Source organism: Saimiri boliviensis, chromosome 5 (assembly GCF_048565385.1).
Source record: "Saimiri boliviensis isolate mSaiBol1 chromosome 5, mSaiBol1.pri, whole genome shotgun sequence".
Classification (NCBI taxonomy): Eukaryota; Metazoa; Chordata; class Mammalia; order Primates; family Cebidae; genus Saimiri; species Saimiri boliviensis.
In genome coordinates this window covers 143,784,729-143,802,721 of record NC_133453.1, presented here as the reverse complement: position 1 = coordinate 143,802,721, position 17,993 = coordinate 143,784,729, and the positions used below count along the sequence as shown (strand labels likewise).

Genomic DNA, 17,993 nt, shown 5'->3' with positions numbered 1-17,993 from the left:
AAGAATAAATGGATACTTGGGTGCATCCTGATAACTGCTTAGTGATATCTCTCAAGAGATACCATATTTTTGTCACAAATAATCTGAATTTTTTTTTTGAATCTCTAAGCAGTGTATTGTGGAGTTTTATTACAGAGCCAAGAGAAATATATCTTGAAGAGAAGAGCAGAGGAGAGAGCTCTGGCCTGAAAGGGACCTTGATCCCACACAGATGCTAAATGTCTTATTGGCATTTTTTAGCTTTATTAGTTTTGCTAGGAAAATTATATTTAGTAACAATAAGAAAGTATTGCCCTAGTGGAAAGTGATAGCTGGCTTAAAGTTTAGAATCAGTGGGAGCAAAAGGGCAGAATCACATCTTCCTGAAACCTCAGGTCATCACCTAATTTGTAAGCACAACGAAGTAAAGCAAACTCTACCAACAGTGTTAGGCAGGAAGATGAGAGGTTCTCCCTTCTCATTGGAATGTCAGAGTTCTTTTTTGACTTGCTCAGAATACCCTCAGTCTTTGTTATCTAGTATTAGGGTAAGCATATGAAGATGGCTGGACTTCTACATCAAGGGAGACTGGGCCCAGTCAGGATCAGAGTAAAGGAGATTGGTTAGTAACAACTCTGATGAATAGAGAACTAGCAGGTATAAGAAACAGGTACACCCCTGGGATATCGATCACCCAAGGAAGAGACTCCCCACGGGCTGAGATGCAGACCCTCCTGAAAGGAGTCTTTATGGTGCCGGTAGAACTTGCTGGAAACCAGCCCTCTGGAACTCACCATGAATCTGCCCTGTAGGGTGTTGGGAGAGCTGCTCATTAGCAGATGTCTCCCTGGAGGCACTGTGCCACAACACCCCGAGGGAGGTGCTGAAATCTGCTGGCAGCTAGGGCTGCCGAAGCCCTTGGCTGCGAGCACCCAGATCACAAAAGCACAACCCTTTCCTCTGTCATGTCATTCCATGACCTCCTGACAACAAAGCTTCCTGGCCAGCTGGCAAAGAGAAAATATGTAAAGGGATTGGACCCATTTTCCCAGAGCAGGCAAAAAGGATGAATTTGGAGTTGAGAGGTATTAAATTGACAGCTGGCTTTGTGAAGGAAGCCCTGTAAGCAGAGCAAAGACTTATGATGCTCCTCTCTAGGGCAGAGCATTAATGGAAACCCAGGCTCCCAATGGGCTTAGGAGGGAAACAGTCCCTGGATTAATTTTTTTTGTTGAGTTATAGGAGTTCTTTATATATTCTAGATAAAAGTTATTTATATTGCAGATGTTTTCTCCCAGTCTGTAGTGTGGCTTTTTTATTCTCTTAATTTTTTTTTTTTTTTTTTTTTTTTTTTTCTGTTTGAGATGGAGTCTTGCTCTGTTGCCCAGGCTGGAGTGTAGTGGTGTAATCTCGGCTCACTGCAACCTCTGCCTCTTGGGTTGAAGCGATTCTCCTGCCTCAGTCTCCTGAGTAGCTGGGATTACAGATGTCTGCCACCATGCCTGACTAACTTTTGTATTTTGAGTAGAGATGGGGTTTCACCATGTTGGCCAGTCTGGTCTCAAACTCCTGACCTCAGATGATCACCCACCTTGGCCTCCCAATGTTCTGAGATTACAGGCGTGAACCACTGCACCTGGCCTTAATGGTATCTTTTGATGAGCAAAAGTCTCCATGTTTTACAGTCTCCCTGAAAACTATACAAAGGGTAGCTCTCATTTAATTCTCCTTTCTGTTCTTTTCTCTATATTATGTGAGTCACAGTCTCACCTATTATAATATAACAAAGAGAGCTCAAAATTCAATGCCTAAGATAGAAATGCATTTCTCTTGCATACAACAGTACAGATATGAGTGACCCAGGGCTAATGAGCTAATTAGCTTCAAAAGTCACCCCTGTCCTGTCATCTGCATCTCCAGCTATCAGGAAGGCAGAGAGAACAGGACACACAGTGTGGTCTTTAGGGAGATTACACACATCAATTCCACTCCTATGTCATTGACCCAGGCGTAGTCACACATGCCGTGTCTGGGAGGCTGGAGAATGCTGTCTCATGGGGCAGGCGGCCACATGCCAGATGTCACTGGCATGGGGGCTGGGGGTGTAACTAAAAAGAATAAATGAATACTTTGGAGCACCACTTAATCACATATTTGAGGTGATACCATATTTTTGTCACAATCTGAATTTTTCTCTTTGTTTTTTGAATCTCGAAGTCTTACGAATTTCTTCCAGACGTTAAATTGTTATAATTGTAAAATTTAGTATAGGAAATTCTGCAAAATTATTTTTTACCTTGTAGTAAGTTAGTTGCTCCTCTACATGACAGTATAGGGTATCTTTCTTTTTTTTTTTTTTCTCTTCAGTTTTTTTAAACAGTTAGAGGCTAAGGCATTTATAGTTTTCTTAATGCACTAACTTAGTCACAGTAAATATCCTTCACGGTTAAGTTGTTCTGTCATTTGCATTGTCTTCTTCATAAAATAGTGTGAAATGGCACCATTTTAAATGCATTTAGAATTGGAATTTACAGTTGGCTTGGTCCTAACACTGTGCACAGGAGGTGCGTAGCTGCTAATGTTTTCCTTTGTGTTTTTATCTTAAAGGCATAACCAGTATTTTTGGCTGGGTATGTAGAGCTGGTTCCAAAGAAAGCACAAACAGACTAATGTAGATAAGCACGTTTACCCAACCCTTTAACCAAATTTTAAGAACTGTTTTACAACGAATAAAAATGAAGTTGTTTTTAGATAATTGAATCAGATTGCATTTTTGGCTAAAGCATCACTAATTGTTCAAAAATGCATTCTAGCCCCAGTAAGCTTTACATCCATTCATTTAGTAGTTTCTCGTTTGGTGTCTGCTGCGTGGCCAGGTCTGAGTAGGCAATAGCGAGCAAGTCAGACAAGGTCCTTCTGTTACAGAGCTGACTTTCCCTTCACCAGGGAACGCTGGTCCACCTGTAACCCAGCTGGTCACCTGACCTTCAGAAGCTCTTGCCAACTCACATCCTCCAATCGTAATCATACTCAGAGATGGCGAGTGTTGACTCAAGAGCGCCCTTTCACTTCGCCAGTCAGAAAAATACCTTCCCTTCAGTTTCACTTGTTTGCCACCTTCCCATTTCTTTTTAGTGTTCTCTGTCTGAGAGAGACCTTCTGTTCTGTAGAGATGGTTTGTTGTTGCTCTCCTCTGAGAGATATGTTCTGTAGCAGTATCTTCTAAGCTGGTGTGGAATTTACAGTACGGATTGGATGAATAATTACCAGATGTTGTCCAAAGCCTCAGCCTGGATTGGAGTTCTTACATCAGCAAAAGTTAGAGTGTCATATTTTTTTAATACTTAAAAAAAATGTTGCTTGGAATAGTGATAACTTTGTGGCCCATCTGGTTTTATTCCTTCAGTCCTAAGGTCAAAGGTAATGGTGTCCATCTGAGGAGGTAGCTCACCAGGCTGCATTTACACATTGGATTCTATACCCACGAGGTTAGAAAAGAATGACCGTGAACCTCTACACAGCTACATTGTCTTCTTGGAAACTTTTGGCAGCTGAAGTCGAAAATAGGGTGTAAGAATTCCACGGTATTCGCAGAAAACAGCTGGGGCTGAGATGCCTCATCTGTTACTATTGCTTCCCTCACAGTACAAAGAAATAACTACAGGCGTTTTTCTTGCAAATATTTCTTATTTTAAAAAAATAGCCTCAGATTTTTTTTTTTTTTTTTTTTTTTTTGAGACGGAGTTTCGCTCTTGTTACCCAGGCTGGAGTGCAATGGCGCGATCTCGGCTCACCGCAACCTCCGCCTCCCGGGTTCAGGCAATTCTCCTGCCTCAGCCTCCTGAGTAGCTGGGATTACAGGCACGCGCCACCATGCCCAGCTAATTTTTTGTATTTTTAGTAGAGACGGGGTTTCACCATGTTGACCAGGATGGTCTCGATCTCTCGACCTCGTGATCCACCCGCCTCGGCCTCCCAAAGTGCTGGGATTACAAGGCCTCAGATTTTTTTATGTAAATAAGATCACAATTTCTTCTGATATTTTTATATGAGTAAAAATTGCAGAACTTAGAGAATGTATAAGGGATGAGAAAAGGGGGCTTTGAGTAGCTGAAGAGAGAAAAAGGACCTGGGAATGACCCAGGCCGAAATAAACGCAGAGAATTCCAAGCAGAGATACTGAAGAGTTGTCAACAGAGTTTATTTTTAAATTGCCAGAAACTGGTAGAACTGAGTCAAATGACTAAAGATGGGAGATGGGCTCAGCACTTAATGTGGGCATCAGTGAGCTTCTGAGACTGACTGAAAAGTGAGTGAGTCACAATCGGGGTCCTTAAATGGCAATCATTGCTGGGAAGGCTCAGGAATTTTTCACAGCAGTGATGTGGGGTTTTAAAAACACAGATATCTCTCCATGTCAATATTTTGTAACTGTCCTTTCCATCTGAGCATTGTTGAAGCATTGGAATACTTACACTGTTAACCCAGCACAGATGTATTGTTCTACTCAGTTTAGGTGATACATTTTTTTCATCTACCAAGCATCTTTTTAAGGCTATTCAGCGAAGCTAGCAGCCTCCTTAACACGAGGGGGGAAAAAAACCACCTTAAGCAGTAACTAAGAGTGCCATTGTTAGATGTCCAACAGGAAGAGCAGGGGCAAAAATGGGAGATAAAGAAAGAAGAAAAAGGGACAAACGAGCAAATGAATGCCCATTGTCAGCAAGATGAGGTCAGAGGCTTAAACAGAGGGAGAAACTGACAAATGCTGTAGGCTGTGTATTTCTCGCTTAGAAATCTTAAAAACAGGTAATTTTGGTAAATTTAACGTTTAAACAACCAAACTGGAGTCATCAGTTTCTCTAAAGGAAGGTATGGAGGATGCTGGACATATTAAGTCAGGGTTCTTGGTTGTAGGCAGTAGAATCTACCTCTTTCTTAGTACCTTAAACGAAAGACTTCATTGGAGGCGACTCTTACCATTGAAGGAAGGCTAGTGGACTAGACCTGGATGACAGTGGAAAGCCAAGAAGCTGAGAGACTGCAACTATCTTTTCGGCAGCAGCAGTCACAGCCGCCGCCACCTTGGCAGGATGCCATCTGCTGCTGCTGCTGGATAGCACGGTCTGCCCCAGATCCAGTCCCCAGGAAAGCATCTGACTGACCAACTCTAAGTCCAGGCCAATGCCAGCAGATGGAGAATGGCCCTCTTTGGCATTCACGATAGGAAAGTCATTGCACCAACTTCACATTTGGTGACAATTTTCCGACTACTATGTGGGCTGGATGCTAAGCTAGTGGCATGTCCAAAATGACATGTCCAGTACACTAGGATCAGGCAAATGTGCCTCTGAAGGATCCCAGAGGTTCTGGCTGTGGGACGTGAAATGTCCATAAGAGATAAAAAGTGGGTTAGTAGCTCCTTAGTGAGGTGAAGCAGAAGTGGGGACAGATGGGGGAAAATGGGAGGTTCTGGCTCTGGGTTATATCATGGGCTATGGCCTTAGAGCAGCCATGGAGAGGCCATGAGAATGTGGCTTGTTTCTTGTTAAGAGTCTGAAGTGGCAGAGAGGATTAGAGGAGAGGGGCTATCACAGTTCTCTTTTTTTTCTTTGTCTGCTTAGCCTCTGATCTCATCTTGAGAGAAGATGGGGCTGGCTGGAGGGGTAGCCTGGACGATTAAAGCCCATGCCCACAGCTGAAATATTGGCTTCTGGAATCTTTGACCACCCTATCTTCAAGGGGACATCATCTTGGGGAGACACTTCAGGAGAGTTCAGTTTTGCTTTTTAAAACATGCTGTTTTTTTCTTCCATAAAGCCATGAAATTTAAAGTCATGCTGAAGTCTCAACCTGGTTATAGTCTGTATTTCATTTATTTATTTTTTGGGGTCTGTGGACACAAACTTGACTCAGGAGAACTTTAAGGGTAAAACTCAAGCACCATAAATGAAAAACAGGTAGCTGCAGCATGAAATTTAGGATAAGCCATAGATTAAAAGGTGTAAAGGTTAAAAGTTGGTGAAGCTGAGAAGGAGGATTCCTAACTTTTTTGGTTTTTTGGAGGTATAGTTTACATACCATGCAATTCACCCATTTAATATGTGCAATTCAATGTTTTTTAGTATATTTACAGAATAGTGCAACCAACACTCCATTTAATTGTTAAACATTTTTTTCACCTCAGAAGGAAACCCTTTACCCATCAGAAGCCATCTCTCATTTTCCTCCATCTGTCCCCACTTCTGCTTCACCTCACTAAGGAGCTACTAACCTACTTTCTGTCTCTTCTGGACATTTCACATAAATGGAATCATACTATATGTGGCCTTCTGTGTCTGGCCATTTAATCTAATGTTTTCAAGGGTCATCCATACTGAGCATGAATCTTTCCTGTTTTCTTGAGTATATGCCTAGGAGTAGAACTGCAAAGTCTTGTGGAAACTGTATATTTAACTATTTGAGAAACCACCAGCGTGTCTTCCATGGCAATGGCACCTTGTCACATTCCAACCAGCAATGTCTGGGGGATGAGGGTCCCGATTTCTTCACACCTGTCCAGCCCTTGTGATCTGTTGGATGGCCATCATCCTAGTGGGTGTGAAAGACATCTCTGGGTATGGTTGTGACTTCCTCATGGCTGAGGCAGAGCATCTTTTCATGTGTGTATCGGCTATTTCTTTCTTTCTTTCTTTCTTTCTTTCTTTCTTTCTTTCTTTCTTTCTTTCTTTTTTTTTTTTTGAGACGGAGTTTCGCTCTTGTTACCCAGGCTGGAGTGCAATGGCGCAATCTCGGCTTACCGCAACCTCCGCCTCCTGGGCTCAGGCAATTCTCCTGCCTCAGCCTCCTAAGTAGCTGGGATTACAGGCACGCGCCACCACGCCCAGCTAGTTTTTTGTATTTTTAGTAGAGACGGGGTTTCAGCATGTTGACCAGGATGGTCTCGATCTCTCGACCTCGTGATCCACCCGCCTCGGCCTCCCAAAGTGCTGGGATTACAGGCTTGAGCCACCGCGCCCGGCTGTATTGGCTATTTCTATATTGTCTTTGATAAAATGTCTATTCACATCCTTTGCTCATTTTAAAATTGGGTTGTCATTTTTTTCATTGGGTTGTCAGTATCCTTTACATATTCTAACTACAAGTCCCTTCTCAGATATATAAACTTCAAATTTTTTTTTCCATTCTGTGTGTCTTCATTGATTCTATCCATTTTGTCTGTTCTTTCTTTTGTTGCTTGTAGTTTTTGGTTGTTGTTTGTTTTGAGACAGGGTCTCACTCTGTCATTCAGGCTGGAGTACAATGGCCCCATCTTGGCTCACTGAAACCTCTGCCCCTAGGCTCAAGCAGTCCTCCCACCTCAGTATCCTGAGTAACTGAGGTTACAGGTGCATGCCCTCATGCCCTATGGCTAGCTAATTTTTGCATTTTTTTTTTTTTTTTGAGTCACAGTCTGACGGTCACCCAGGCTGGAATGCAATGGTGGAATCTCAGCTCATTGCAACCTCCACTTGCAAGGTTCAAGCAATTCTCCTGCCTCAGCCTCCCAAGTAGCTAGAATTATAGGTGCTTGCCACTATGCCTGGCTAATTTTTAATATTTTTAGTAGAGACATGGTTTCACTATGTTGGCCAGGCTGGTTTCAAACTCCTGACCTCATGATCTGTGCACCTCAGCCTCCCAAAGTGCTAAGATTATAGGCATGAGCCAACGTGCCCAGCAATTTTTTTATTTTTTGTAGCAATGAGGGTCTCACTATGTTGTCCAGGCTGGTCTTCAACTCCTAGGCTCAAGTGATCTGCCCACTCCAGCCTCCCAAGGTGCTAGATATATAGGTGTGAGCCACCACACCCGGCCTGCTTGTGCTTTTGATATCTAAGAAGGCTTTGCCTACCTCCAGGTCACAAAGATTTACTCCTATATTTTTTTCTAAGGGTTTTACAATTTTAGCCATTATATTTAGATCTGTGTTTTGTTGTAATTTTCGTGTATGGTGTAAAGAGCGGGTTTTTAATACTTCTGAAGCTGCAATAATTGATGTTTGTGGGCAGCACATGAAGAAAGTGAAGAATGTAGATTTATTGCCTTTCTCAGTTTGGACTACATTTTTCAAGAGGCCATCTTCAACTCCTGAGTTCTTTCCATCTTCCCTAAATATTTTTGGCTGTTGAGGATTAAAGTTGCTATGGCTTTCAACAGATCTTGATTCATTGCTTACATGTAATGCACAAGGAATTGTTTAGCGTGGTAACTCCTACATAACCATGATAAACTATTCGATTAGTTATATTTCACATTACAGAAAGTAATCTGTACTGCCTTGAGTTGTGTTTTACGGGTGAGCAAGCTATTTTATATAACAGTGATTATAATGATATTGGCGGGGGGGAACCTAGCTCAGTGTCATTGCTGTTTGTTCCCTGAGAGCTTATCTATTGAATTTGGAGCCAGTAAAGTAAGGAACATGCTGAGGCAAACTTCCAAGGAAAAAAAATATCTTTGCCCTTGCAGGGGTATCTAGTTTTAATGCACTTGAGGGACACAGACCTGGCACAAGATTTTGTTCATTGCAGAGGGACTTCTGAGGCCTCAACTGGTTTCTCAAGTCTGTAGGAAGTTTTCACTTTGGCTGGACTTTGACTCAAAGGCTTGTGGATGCCCTTCTTCTGAGATGTTTCTGGCGAGTATTTCACAATAGGTTTCTCTGAATTCCCCTTTCAGTCAGTTATGTCAAAAGCTTGATTCCTCACTTATTTTAGCAAATGAACCATGAAAGTTGATCACTTCTTTCTTCCTAACGGCTCTGTCCCCAGTTCTCACTGCTCCTTCCTACCCAAGTCAAGTCTGCAGTCCAGGGTCACCCTTTCACCCATCTTTGTAGCCCTTAAGTCTAATCCGGAGGAAGTATTCACTAAGTGTTTGTTGATTACTTTTGTTCCACCAAATTAACACAACTTTTCAACAGTATAAATAGGACTCACTCTTGCCTCTCAGGGTAGAAATTCTAACAAAAGAATAGTCCACGGAAAAGAAGGCAGCCTTTCTCCAGGAGCACAGCCCTGCAGGTGTGGAGGCGCCTAGGTTAGCACTTCTCCAAATGGTGGGTAAGAGGCAAGATGCGGTAGGGAGTTCTCTCATCAGGGTTCGATCCCTGGTTTTGGTGTGGATCTTTCTGAAGGACATTGGGGTCTATACTGCGGAATCCTTTCTCATCTGAAGTCAGAAATCTGTCACTTCAGTATTCCCTCTCAGACCCTACACTCTGATGTAGTCTTCCTGTTACACCGAGCCCGTGGCCTCACTTCCAACACACATGTTCTTTGACCGTCAGTCGCTTGAGTTTTCTTTTTTCCCCTCAATCTCACTTCTTTCTGGGGCTTCCTTTATCCTCTACCTGATTTGCATCCCACACATGGCATTATTCGCTCTAGTCACTACTGCTCTGGCCAAACCCTCTCTCTGCTGCTCCCATCTATTGCTGTGAGCTGATTGCTCTTTAGTTTCTCCATCCCCTGAGACGTGCTTCACGCCACTGCCAGAAGAGTTGCCATGCATGTACCTGGGTGTGGTGAAGCGGGGAGTAGGCTTGAAATCAGCCCTCATCCACTGATCATTTGAGGCTTGGCAGAGCTGAGTCTACCTAGAGGGAATACCTTCTGCTAATCAGCACAGACAGCCTATGGGCTCACAGAGGAGCTGGCTACCAAACTGACCGTCCCATTCCTCTGCATAATACCCTTCAGTGGGTCCTATTAGCTAAATGCCAAGCTCCTTAGCATGGAATGCAAGCAAACCCTCTAAGACCTAGCCTGCTTGTCCCACCAGCATTTTAATGAGGGTGATGATGTGATTTATTGTCCAGACTGGAATACTTCTGAAAGGAAGGAAGAGCTATTACTGATTATGCCAGAGCAGTTCACTACAGTGCCCGGGCACCTATTTGTAACCCACCATTCCACACCTTGGATTCTTTCACTGTGGTAGTACAAAGCCACTGGTAGTTTTCTATGTACACCTTGTTATTTCCAGATTAAGAGGTTTTGACAGAGCTATTTTGACAATCATGTTGTGAATCTGAGGATATTTTTATTCCTTTTTCTGATTAAACATTATAGGACGAACATCCTCATCTTCGAGGTCAAAATGCCAAAAACACATCCTGAAGGTCAAAATACCAAGTCCAAAATGATCACAGCCTGAACAATGATATTAAAACACCTAATTTACATTATTCTATGCTCTGGTTACTTGATTGTAGAATTGATAATTTATCTCCTTAAAACTTCTATTCCCTCTTCCCCATTTTTCTGCCTTTTCTGGTTTATTTCCACTTACTGTTCAAGACATCACATGATTTTTTTCTTCCAATTATCTTTCCCTAATATTTCCTGGCTGGGTTCAGTGCCCATCATCCTGTTCCCACAGCAACCCGTATACCTTTTTTAAAATTGTACCTAAAAAAAAAATGTGTTGAAGTCATCTGTTCAGGCCTACCTTGCTTAGGAGACTATTAGGTCCTCAAGCCAGGAACCCTGTCTTACTATTTTATCCTCAGTGCCAGGACGGTGCTTCACAAATAATAGAATCTCAATAAATATTTCTTTACATAGACTAATTTGAATTCCTTGTAATATGAAGTGAAATGTGCCTGCCCCTTATTTCCTGAGGAATTTCTTAGGGAACTAGTGATGATTTACACCTGCTTGAAGCCTTCAGGATGTTGAGTTTGGGCATGTTGAAGTTGTAAAGCCTATTGTTATTTTTTATACCATAGAATCACATAAAAAGAAAATTCATATGCATAATATCCACATATGTTTTGCCAAAAGTGTGAACAGTGGTGTGTCAAAGTTTTCCATGCCATAAACAAAATTGTTCTGAGGATATGAAAGAGTAATTCTTGTTTAGTGCAATGAAGGATCACACAACCCATTAAATAGTATTCTGTTCTTGCCTGATTTTCTAAGCTCTCTGGATTTGGGATTTTGAGTGAAGGTGATCAATGCCATCCTAATGTTACATGTTTGTTTCACAAGTCTAATGTCTTCTGTTTCCATTTCTCTAGAATGTTTCAGATGTTTAAAGAATGGTTCTGGTTGGAAAGATTCTGGCTTCCTCCAATGACAAAGTGGTCAGATCTGGAGGATCATGATGGACTCGTCTTTGTAAAACCTTCTCATTTATACATGACAATTCCATATGCTTTTCTCTTACTGATTATCAGACGTGTATTTGAAAAGTAAGTAGTACTTATGTCTTTCCTTCCAATTCCCCCTCTTTGCCCTGACACTGGAATAATAGAGTTTTAGGCTTACTGAGTTCCTTAAAGAATCTGTTGTTCAGAGGTTGCCACTAAGTGATGAATTAACATAATCAAATGCACTCCGAATGTTATCTAAAGACTGAACAACAAAAAAAATGAGAAACATGGATCCCATTGAGTGCTTTAGTTTTGTAATGAAGAAAATCTTTATAAAGGAGATGGGGAGAGGTTGAGGATGGCAGAGCTTATTAGTGTCAGTGACAACACAGGTACCCAGCTCATCTTCCACTCTTCTGTGGTGACTCACAGTGCATAGGCACTCCTGGAAAAGCAGTGCTGGAAGAGTCTATGACTCAGGAGGCATTATCACTCCCAAATGCCTATAAAATAACAAAAATGGCTCATTAAAGGATACACCAAATATTGCTATGTAGCACAGTTTATTTTAAAGATTTATTTAAAGGTTTAATAGGTGCCCTTCATGCTGAAGTGCAATGAAATCAAAGAGAAAAACTATCAATTTGCTTTCTCAGAAAAAGTAAACTTCTTTTCTTTTCTTGATTTAATTTAAATGCATATTTTTTCCAGCCATTTTATTAAAATTGTACTAGCGTTATGATAGCAGTAGATAAATGTTCATCTATAATCTCTGGAGTTGCCTCTATTTCAAAAAGCTGTTATTAGCACATTAATTCATTTGGAGCAAAGAGAATATTCAAATGTCAAGAGTTGGAAAAACTTGAGTCAAAAATCTGATAGAGATCATTTTGTCCAAGACTAAGCAGATCATATGTTTATAAACATTTGCAGGGTCCTTATCTCAAGAGCTAGTTTGACCAACTCTGTTTCATGAACTCGAAAAAGTTTTTGTACAAATGACACTTCACTTGGGCCAACAGTGTGCTATTCCTATTGGGAGGAAGAGAAAGTCCCTGGATACCACTAAACCCAGCTGAGAACATTTGAAAATTTACTTCTTTTCTGACAGTTAATTCTACTTCTTACTCACATATTTGGATGTGTCAGGAATGTATAAATAAAGTAGAATTTACCACTGCACTTCAAAGTTAGCAAATTACTGTCCTGAAATATGAGCTGTTCTTGCACTGTATCTGGTGATCTTTGAATTTGGCATCCAGGTCCATTGCTTATTTCCATTGCAGATTTCCTACTTTTTGGTGGACAGCTCCATTTTTCACAGTTTGGCCAGGACTATGAGCCAGAACATTCTTTAGGTTGCCAAAGCAGCACAGCTGTGGAGGACCAGCTTGCTACATCCCGGTCTTGGCCTCTCCAATGACAATCAGGAAGGAATCCAACCCTCTTTTAATTCCTAGGACCATTGTTACTTTTTCTGAAGGGATTAAGTGTAGTCTGTATTCTCTTTTCTGTCTCCTTATAACTTCAGCTCCCAATAACTCACTCTCAGCTTTTTCCATTGTGACACAACAGAAAATGTGTAGCTTCACTATCTTATGTCTCTTTTAATGCCGTAAAGGGAAGCAAAATGTAACAGGGAGAGATACCATACTTTTTGTGAAGTATAAGTTTATATATTTTTTCCAGAGCTTTTGTATCATTAGTGGGAGATTGAACCACCTGTGTCATAAATAAAGTATCACTTATACCTTCCATTTGAATAGGAGTTTGTAGTTTAAGAGCTACATAAAAATCACAGATGCTGTGGTCTCAGTCTGCAGGTATGGAAATAAGAGGTAAATGACTTGCCAAAGCCACACAGTTAACATGTTAGGGGATGGATCTGGGACTGGAACCCATGAACTAAGGTTTCAGGTTGTTGGCTCTTTATTTTCTGACGGCATCAGTACTTCTTAGACTTTCACAGTGAAAGGCTCTTGATGGCAGAAGAGAATAAACAAATATCTCTTGGGAATACAGAAAGCAAGCTTAAAGAGATGATAGCAAACATAAAAATTTCTGAACTATTTAAAAAATTCATGTAAATATAACTCTCGGTTTCAGCATATCCTGAGAGATTTAACACAGGAAGGCTTCCTTCTTCTGTCCTAGACTGTATTTATGCTGCATCTTCTCATTCTATGAAATGACCAAGAGTTGTGATTTGGCTGGTTCATTATTGTCCTTTAGTACTAGACAAGAACATTTAAGATCAGAAATTAATGTTTCTTCCTAGAAAATCAAGACGAGAAGCAGATAATTTGAAAGTAACTACCATCTGCTAACATTTGCTTTGTACTTAAGGTTTTCTTTCCTTAAAAGTTTTAGCTTCTGGCTTACGTTTTGTTTTTTGTTTTCTTTGGTAGCTAATGTTTTGATTTTTTTTTTTTTTTTTTTTTGTCCAGGCTACCAGTTTCTAGTTAGTTTATCTTCTGTGCATTCTTGTATGTGTCTGAAGTGTGATTTAAAGGAGACCTAAGCTAGTCAAATATCAACACTCATGGAATAAATGCATTATCTCAGAGTAAATCATGGTCCCAGAAGAGTCCAAGGCAGGGGTGGAGGTGGTAAAATCAGAAGATCACCTTTTTATTGTTCTTGTTAGTTGATTATACATGAATAGATTCTCCACATTTGCAACATAAGGTCAAGATGGGACAGTATGTCCATCATTCTTTAAAGGAGGGTAGGGTACCTGGAGTAACCTATCTGTAGCAATTTGCATGAATTGAATAAGTATTGTTACTAACTGTCCCAAATGGAAATAGTCTTAAAATATGAACATTAGACTTTTTATCCGAGATCTACTTTGCTCCTGATATTTTGTTCTCATGTTAAAAAACAAAAAAACTCTGAAAAACTCTGCTCACAGAGCCTCTTAATCTGAAGGAACCGCGAATCAATCTTTTTTTTTTTTTTTTTTTTTGGAGACCGAGTTTCGCTCTTGTTACCCAGGCTGGAGTGCAGTGGTGCGATCTCGGCTCACCGCAACCTCCGCCTCCTGGGTTCAGGCAATTCTCCTGCCTCAGCCTCCTGAGTAGCTGGGATTACAGGCACGCGCCACCATGCCCAGCTAATTTTTTGTATTTTTTAGTAGAGACGAGGTTTCACCATGTTGACCAGGATGGTCTTGATCTCTCGACCTCGTGATCCACCCGCCTCGGCCTCCCAAAGTGCTGGGATTACAGGCTTGAGCCACCGCGCCCGGCCCAGCGAATCAATCTTACGCTAATAGGCTATTGTATCTATTTAGGAGAAGTATTTAAAGGTAACATGCCTAATATCTGCCTAGGGAAAAACACTGAAAATAAAGGGAGGTCTGGAATGTCTAGGCTTTTGGCTCTCGGGTAACTGATGGGGTGCTAGACGAGGAGGGGGCTGTTGGGTATCCTAATGGAGTTGTCTGAAGGCTCAGTTCTGCAAAAGTAGCAAACCTAAGGAACTTACTTATTCCCTGGCAGTTAATCTAATTTTAAACCATTTACATGGGAGCAGAAGTTCATTCTTTTTTATTCCTCTCAGACATTTTTCTATTCCGTATCAATATAATCAAAATTTAGGCAAGCTAGCTGACAAGCTAATCTCTAAATTTATTTCTAGGACTAAGACTTACAATTTCCCTTCTTGCTTCAGTTCAATTTATCAAATATTCATTGTGCTTCTTTATTCTCTCCTTTTTAAAAATAGATTTTTAATTAAGTGCCTATTTATATTCCTCTACACTTTATTAGGTAAAGTGATTGATTTCCTAGATTTATTTGAAAACGAAGGATAGCACTCAATTAGACAATGACATTTATATCTACTCTGTTATGCTAAAAGTGTTATTTTTTGTCTGGGCACAGTGGCTCATGCCTATAATCCCAGCACTTTGGGAGGCCAAGGTGGGCAGATCATGAGGTCAGGGGATTGAGATCATCCTGGCCAATATGGTGAAACCCCATCTCTACTAAAAATACAAAAAAATTAGCTGGATGTGGTGGCACCTGCCTGTAGTCCCAGCTACTCAGGAAGCTGAGGCAGGTGAATTGCTTGAATCTGGGAGTTAGAGGCTGCAGTGAGCTGAGATCACGCCACTGCACTCCAGCCTGGTGACAAAGCAAGATTCCACCTCAAAAAAAAAGTTATTATTTTGTGTAAGAAGTAGGTTTATAGGTTTATGAATGTGTATTTATTCACATGTATAGTTACCCATATGCTGTTTCTCACATGACCCTCTAGAAAAGAATGTTATGCTTCATTTCTTTGAGATTAGTTTTGTTCCCTTACTGTATAAATCTTTGGTTTAATTCTATTTTGCTTTCCCCTCCTAATTTCTTCATTTCTGACATTTGAGGACATGCCACTGAGTGAATAAATTGAAAACGCTACCCTGTGAAACTATTTCCAGTTTGTGTTGTTCTAATAGTGACAGAAATGGGTGTTTTCTCCACAAAATTTTTCAGCTACTAAGTTGGATAAATGAGATAATTCAATTATTTACCTAAAACCTTGTCAAATATATATATGTGTATATACACACATATACATGTGCGCTCTCTCTCTTATATAGACCTTTTTCTCTCTCTCTCTGTCTCTCTTTCTCTCCCCCATCTCTCTGTCTCTCTGTCTCTCTGTCTCTCTCTCTCTCTCCGAGAGAGAGAGAGAGAGAGAGAGAGAGAGAGAGAGATCTATATAAGAGCAGTGTTGAGTGATTGATTACTTTTTCATTAATTATATTTTTCCCCATGCATTACTTCCATTATTCTCTCTGCTGTGTTCTGTATATTTGATGATCCTTTATTTGTGTGACTCAGTAAAATATGTGCTTCATGTACAGATATCACTAGTTGACATAAATGGTACTGTGCTAAGATCTTTTCTCTCTTCTTTTTTAAAAATTAGCCTATGTTTTATGATCTCTCCACCTTGCTCTGTGTAAATCTGGTGCATAATTCACTTATTTTAATATGTCTCTGAAATTTAGGGGCCATTTCCAAGAGAACTTAATTCATCTAGAAGCCGGACTGACATAAAAATGAGTTTAAGAGCTGAGTGATAATTCATAACTAAAATTTTCAGCATTTAATTAGACACAGAAATTCTTCTTAAGTAAGTCCTAGAATTGACTGACCTGGCAGAAGATAGAGCCTTTGTTAGAACTGAAGGAAGAATAGGGACATCTCATTATTTTAAAAATAGGTGCTTTATTGAGGGTTGATTTACATACAATAAAGCTCATGCAAAATTTGATGCATTTTTACAAAAGTATACAGTCTTGCAACCATTACCACGTTTATGATATGGATTTCTGTCTGTTAAAAATTTCTCTTGTAACACCTTCAGTTAATACCCTCCTTACCCATTAGCCACCTGCAATCATTAATCTACTTTCTGTCACTATAATTTTGTATTTTCTAGGATTTCCTTTAAATTATATAGATTATTGTCTTTTTTGTCTGACTTCTTTCATTAAGCATAATGCTTTTAAGATTTTTTCACGTTGTTATGCATATTAATGGTTCCTTTTTATTGCTGAATAGTTGTTCAACATACAGATATACTAAAATTTATTTATCCTTTAGTTGATGGGAAGGAGTTTGTGTTGCATACAGTTTTAGGCTGTTATGAATGAAGCTGCTATGAACATTTGAGTACAATAATTTGCATGGTTATATGCTTTTATTTATTTTGGTAAAGAGCTAAAACATTTGCTCCTCAAGACACTTCTAGTGTATATCTGTACAATGGAATCTTGTTCTGCAATGAAAAGGAATGCACTACAAACACATGCAAGACATGGATGAACCTCAGAAACCTTAAGCTCTGTGAAAGAAGCCAGACACAAGTGACCACATATTGTTTAATTCCATGTATATTAAATATCTGAAAAAGGCAAAGCTATTAAAAACAGAAAATAGATTAGTGGTTGCCTGTGGCAGGTGCAAGAAGAAACAGAGATTAACAATAGATGTGAATGATGGAAACGCTCTAAAGCTGATTCATAGTAATGGTTATTACAACTTAGTAAATTTACTAAAAAGTCATTTTATTTGTTTAAAAAAATCTTGTACTTGAAAACATTGAATTATATGATATGCAAAATACCTTACTAGTTATCGTTTTAGGAAAAGTTATTGTAAATAAAAAAGGCAAGCTACAGACTGGGAGAAAATATATATAAAATATATCTGATAAAAGACTTAAATTCAGAGTATATAAACAACTCAGAACTTAATAATAAACAAATGACTTGGCTTTAAAAATAGGCAAAAGATTTGAGCAAATACTTCATCAAGGAAGATATACAAATAGAAAATTAGCACATGGAAAGATGCTTAACATTATTGGTCATCAGGAAAATAAAAATTTAAACCATGATGCACTGAATTAGCAAAAATGTTAGAGTAAGAACCTCTGAAAATTCATTCTTCCACAAAAGCAACCAGAAAACTAGCAAAAATTGTCATAGTCAGTTTCTTTCAGAACTGAGAATCAGCCAAAGGCTTTTACTAATCTAGAGGTTGTTATTTAAGAAAAACAGCAAAATCTTGGAAGGAATAGCAAGCTGTGAGATATTTTTAATTTTCCTTGTTCCCATCTTGCCCTCTCCATCTCAGGATAGCCTTGAAGAACCAGTGGCCCACAGTTACAATGGAAACTAGCAGCCTGGCTGCCACTGAAAGGAGCAGAACAGAGTAGCAGCTCCTTCAAAGCTCATTTTCAGAGGATTGTCATTCTCTGATCTGTCTGATGGTTCTCTGGAAGACACTACTCACAATGCTGTCTTTATTTGACCTGACTCAGAGCTCACCCAGTGAAAAAGGCTTTTTCCTGAGGGTGTTTGTCTAAA

The 17,993-nt window shown here is 39.9% G+C and overlaps 1 protein-coding gene across 1 annotated transcript in view; it reads left to right on the top strand.

Moving 5' to 3' along the window:
* The window catches only part of CERS3 (ceramide synthase 3), a 102,220-nt gene that overhangs the window by 16,005 nt on the left and 68,222 nt on the right, over positions 1–17,993 (top strand). Inside the window, exon 3 of the mRNA XM_010351239.3 lies at positions 11,045–11,218. Coding sequence (XP_010349541.1) covers positions 11,046–11,218 — 173 coding nt within the window. The 5' untranslated portion in view covers position 11,045. The remainder of the gene's footprint in view (positions 1–11,044; positions 11,219–17,993) is intronic.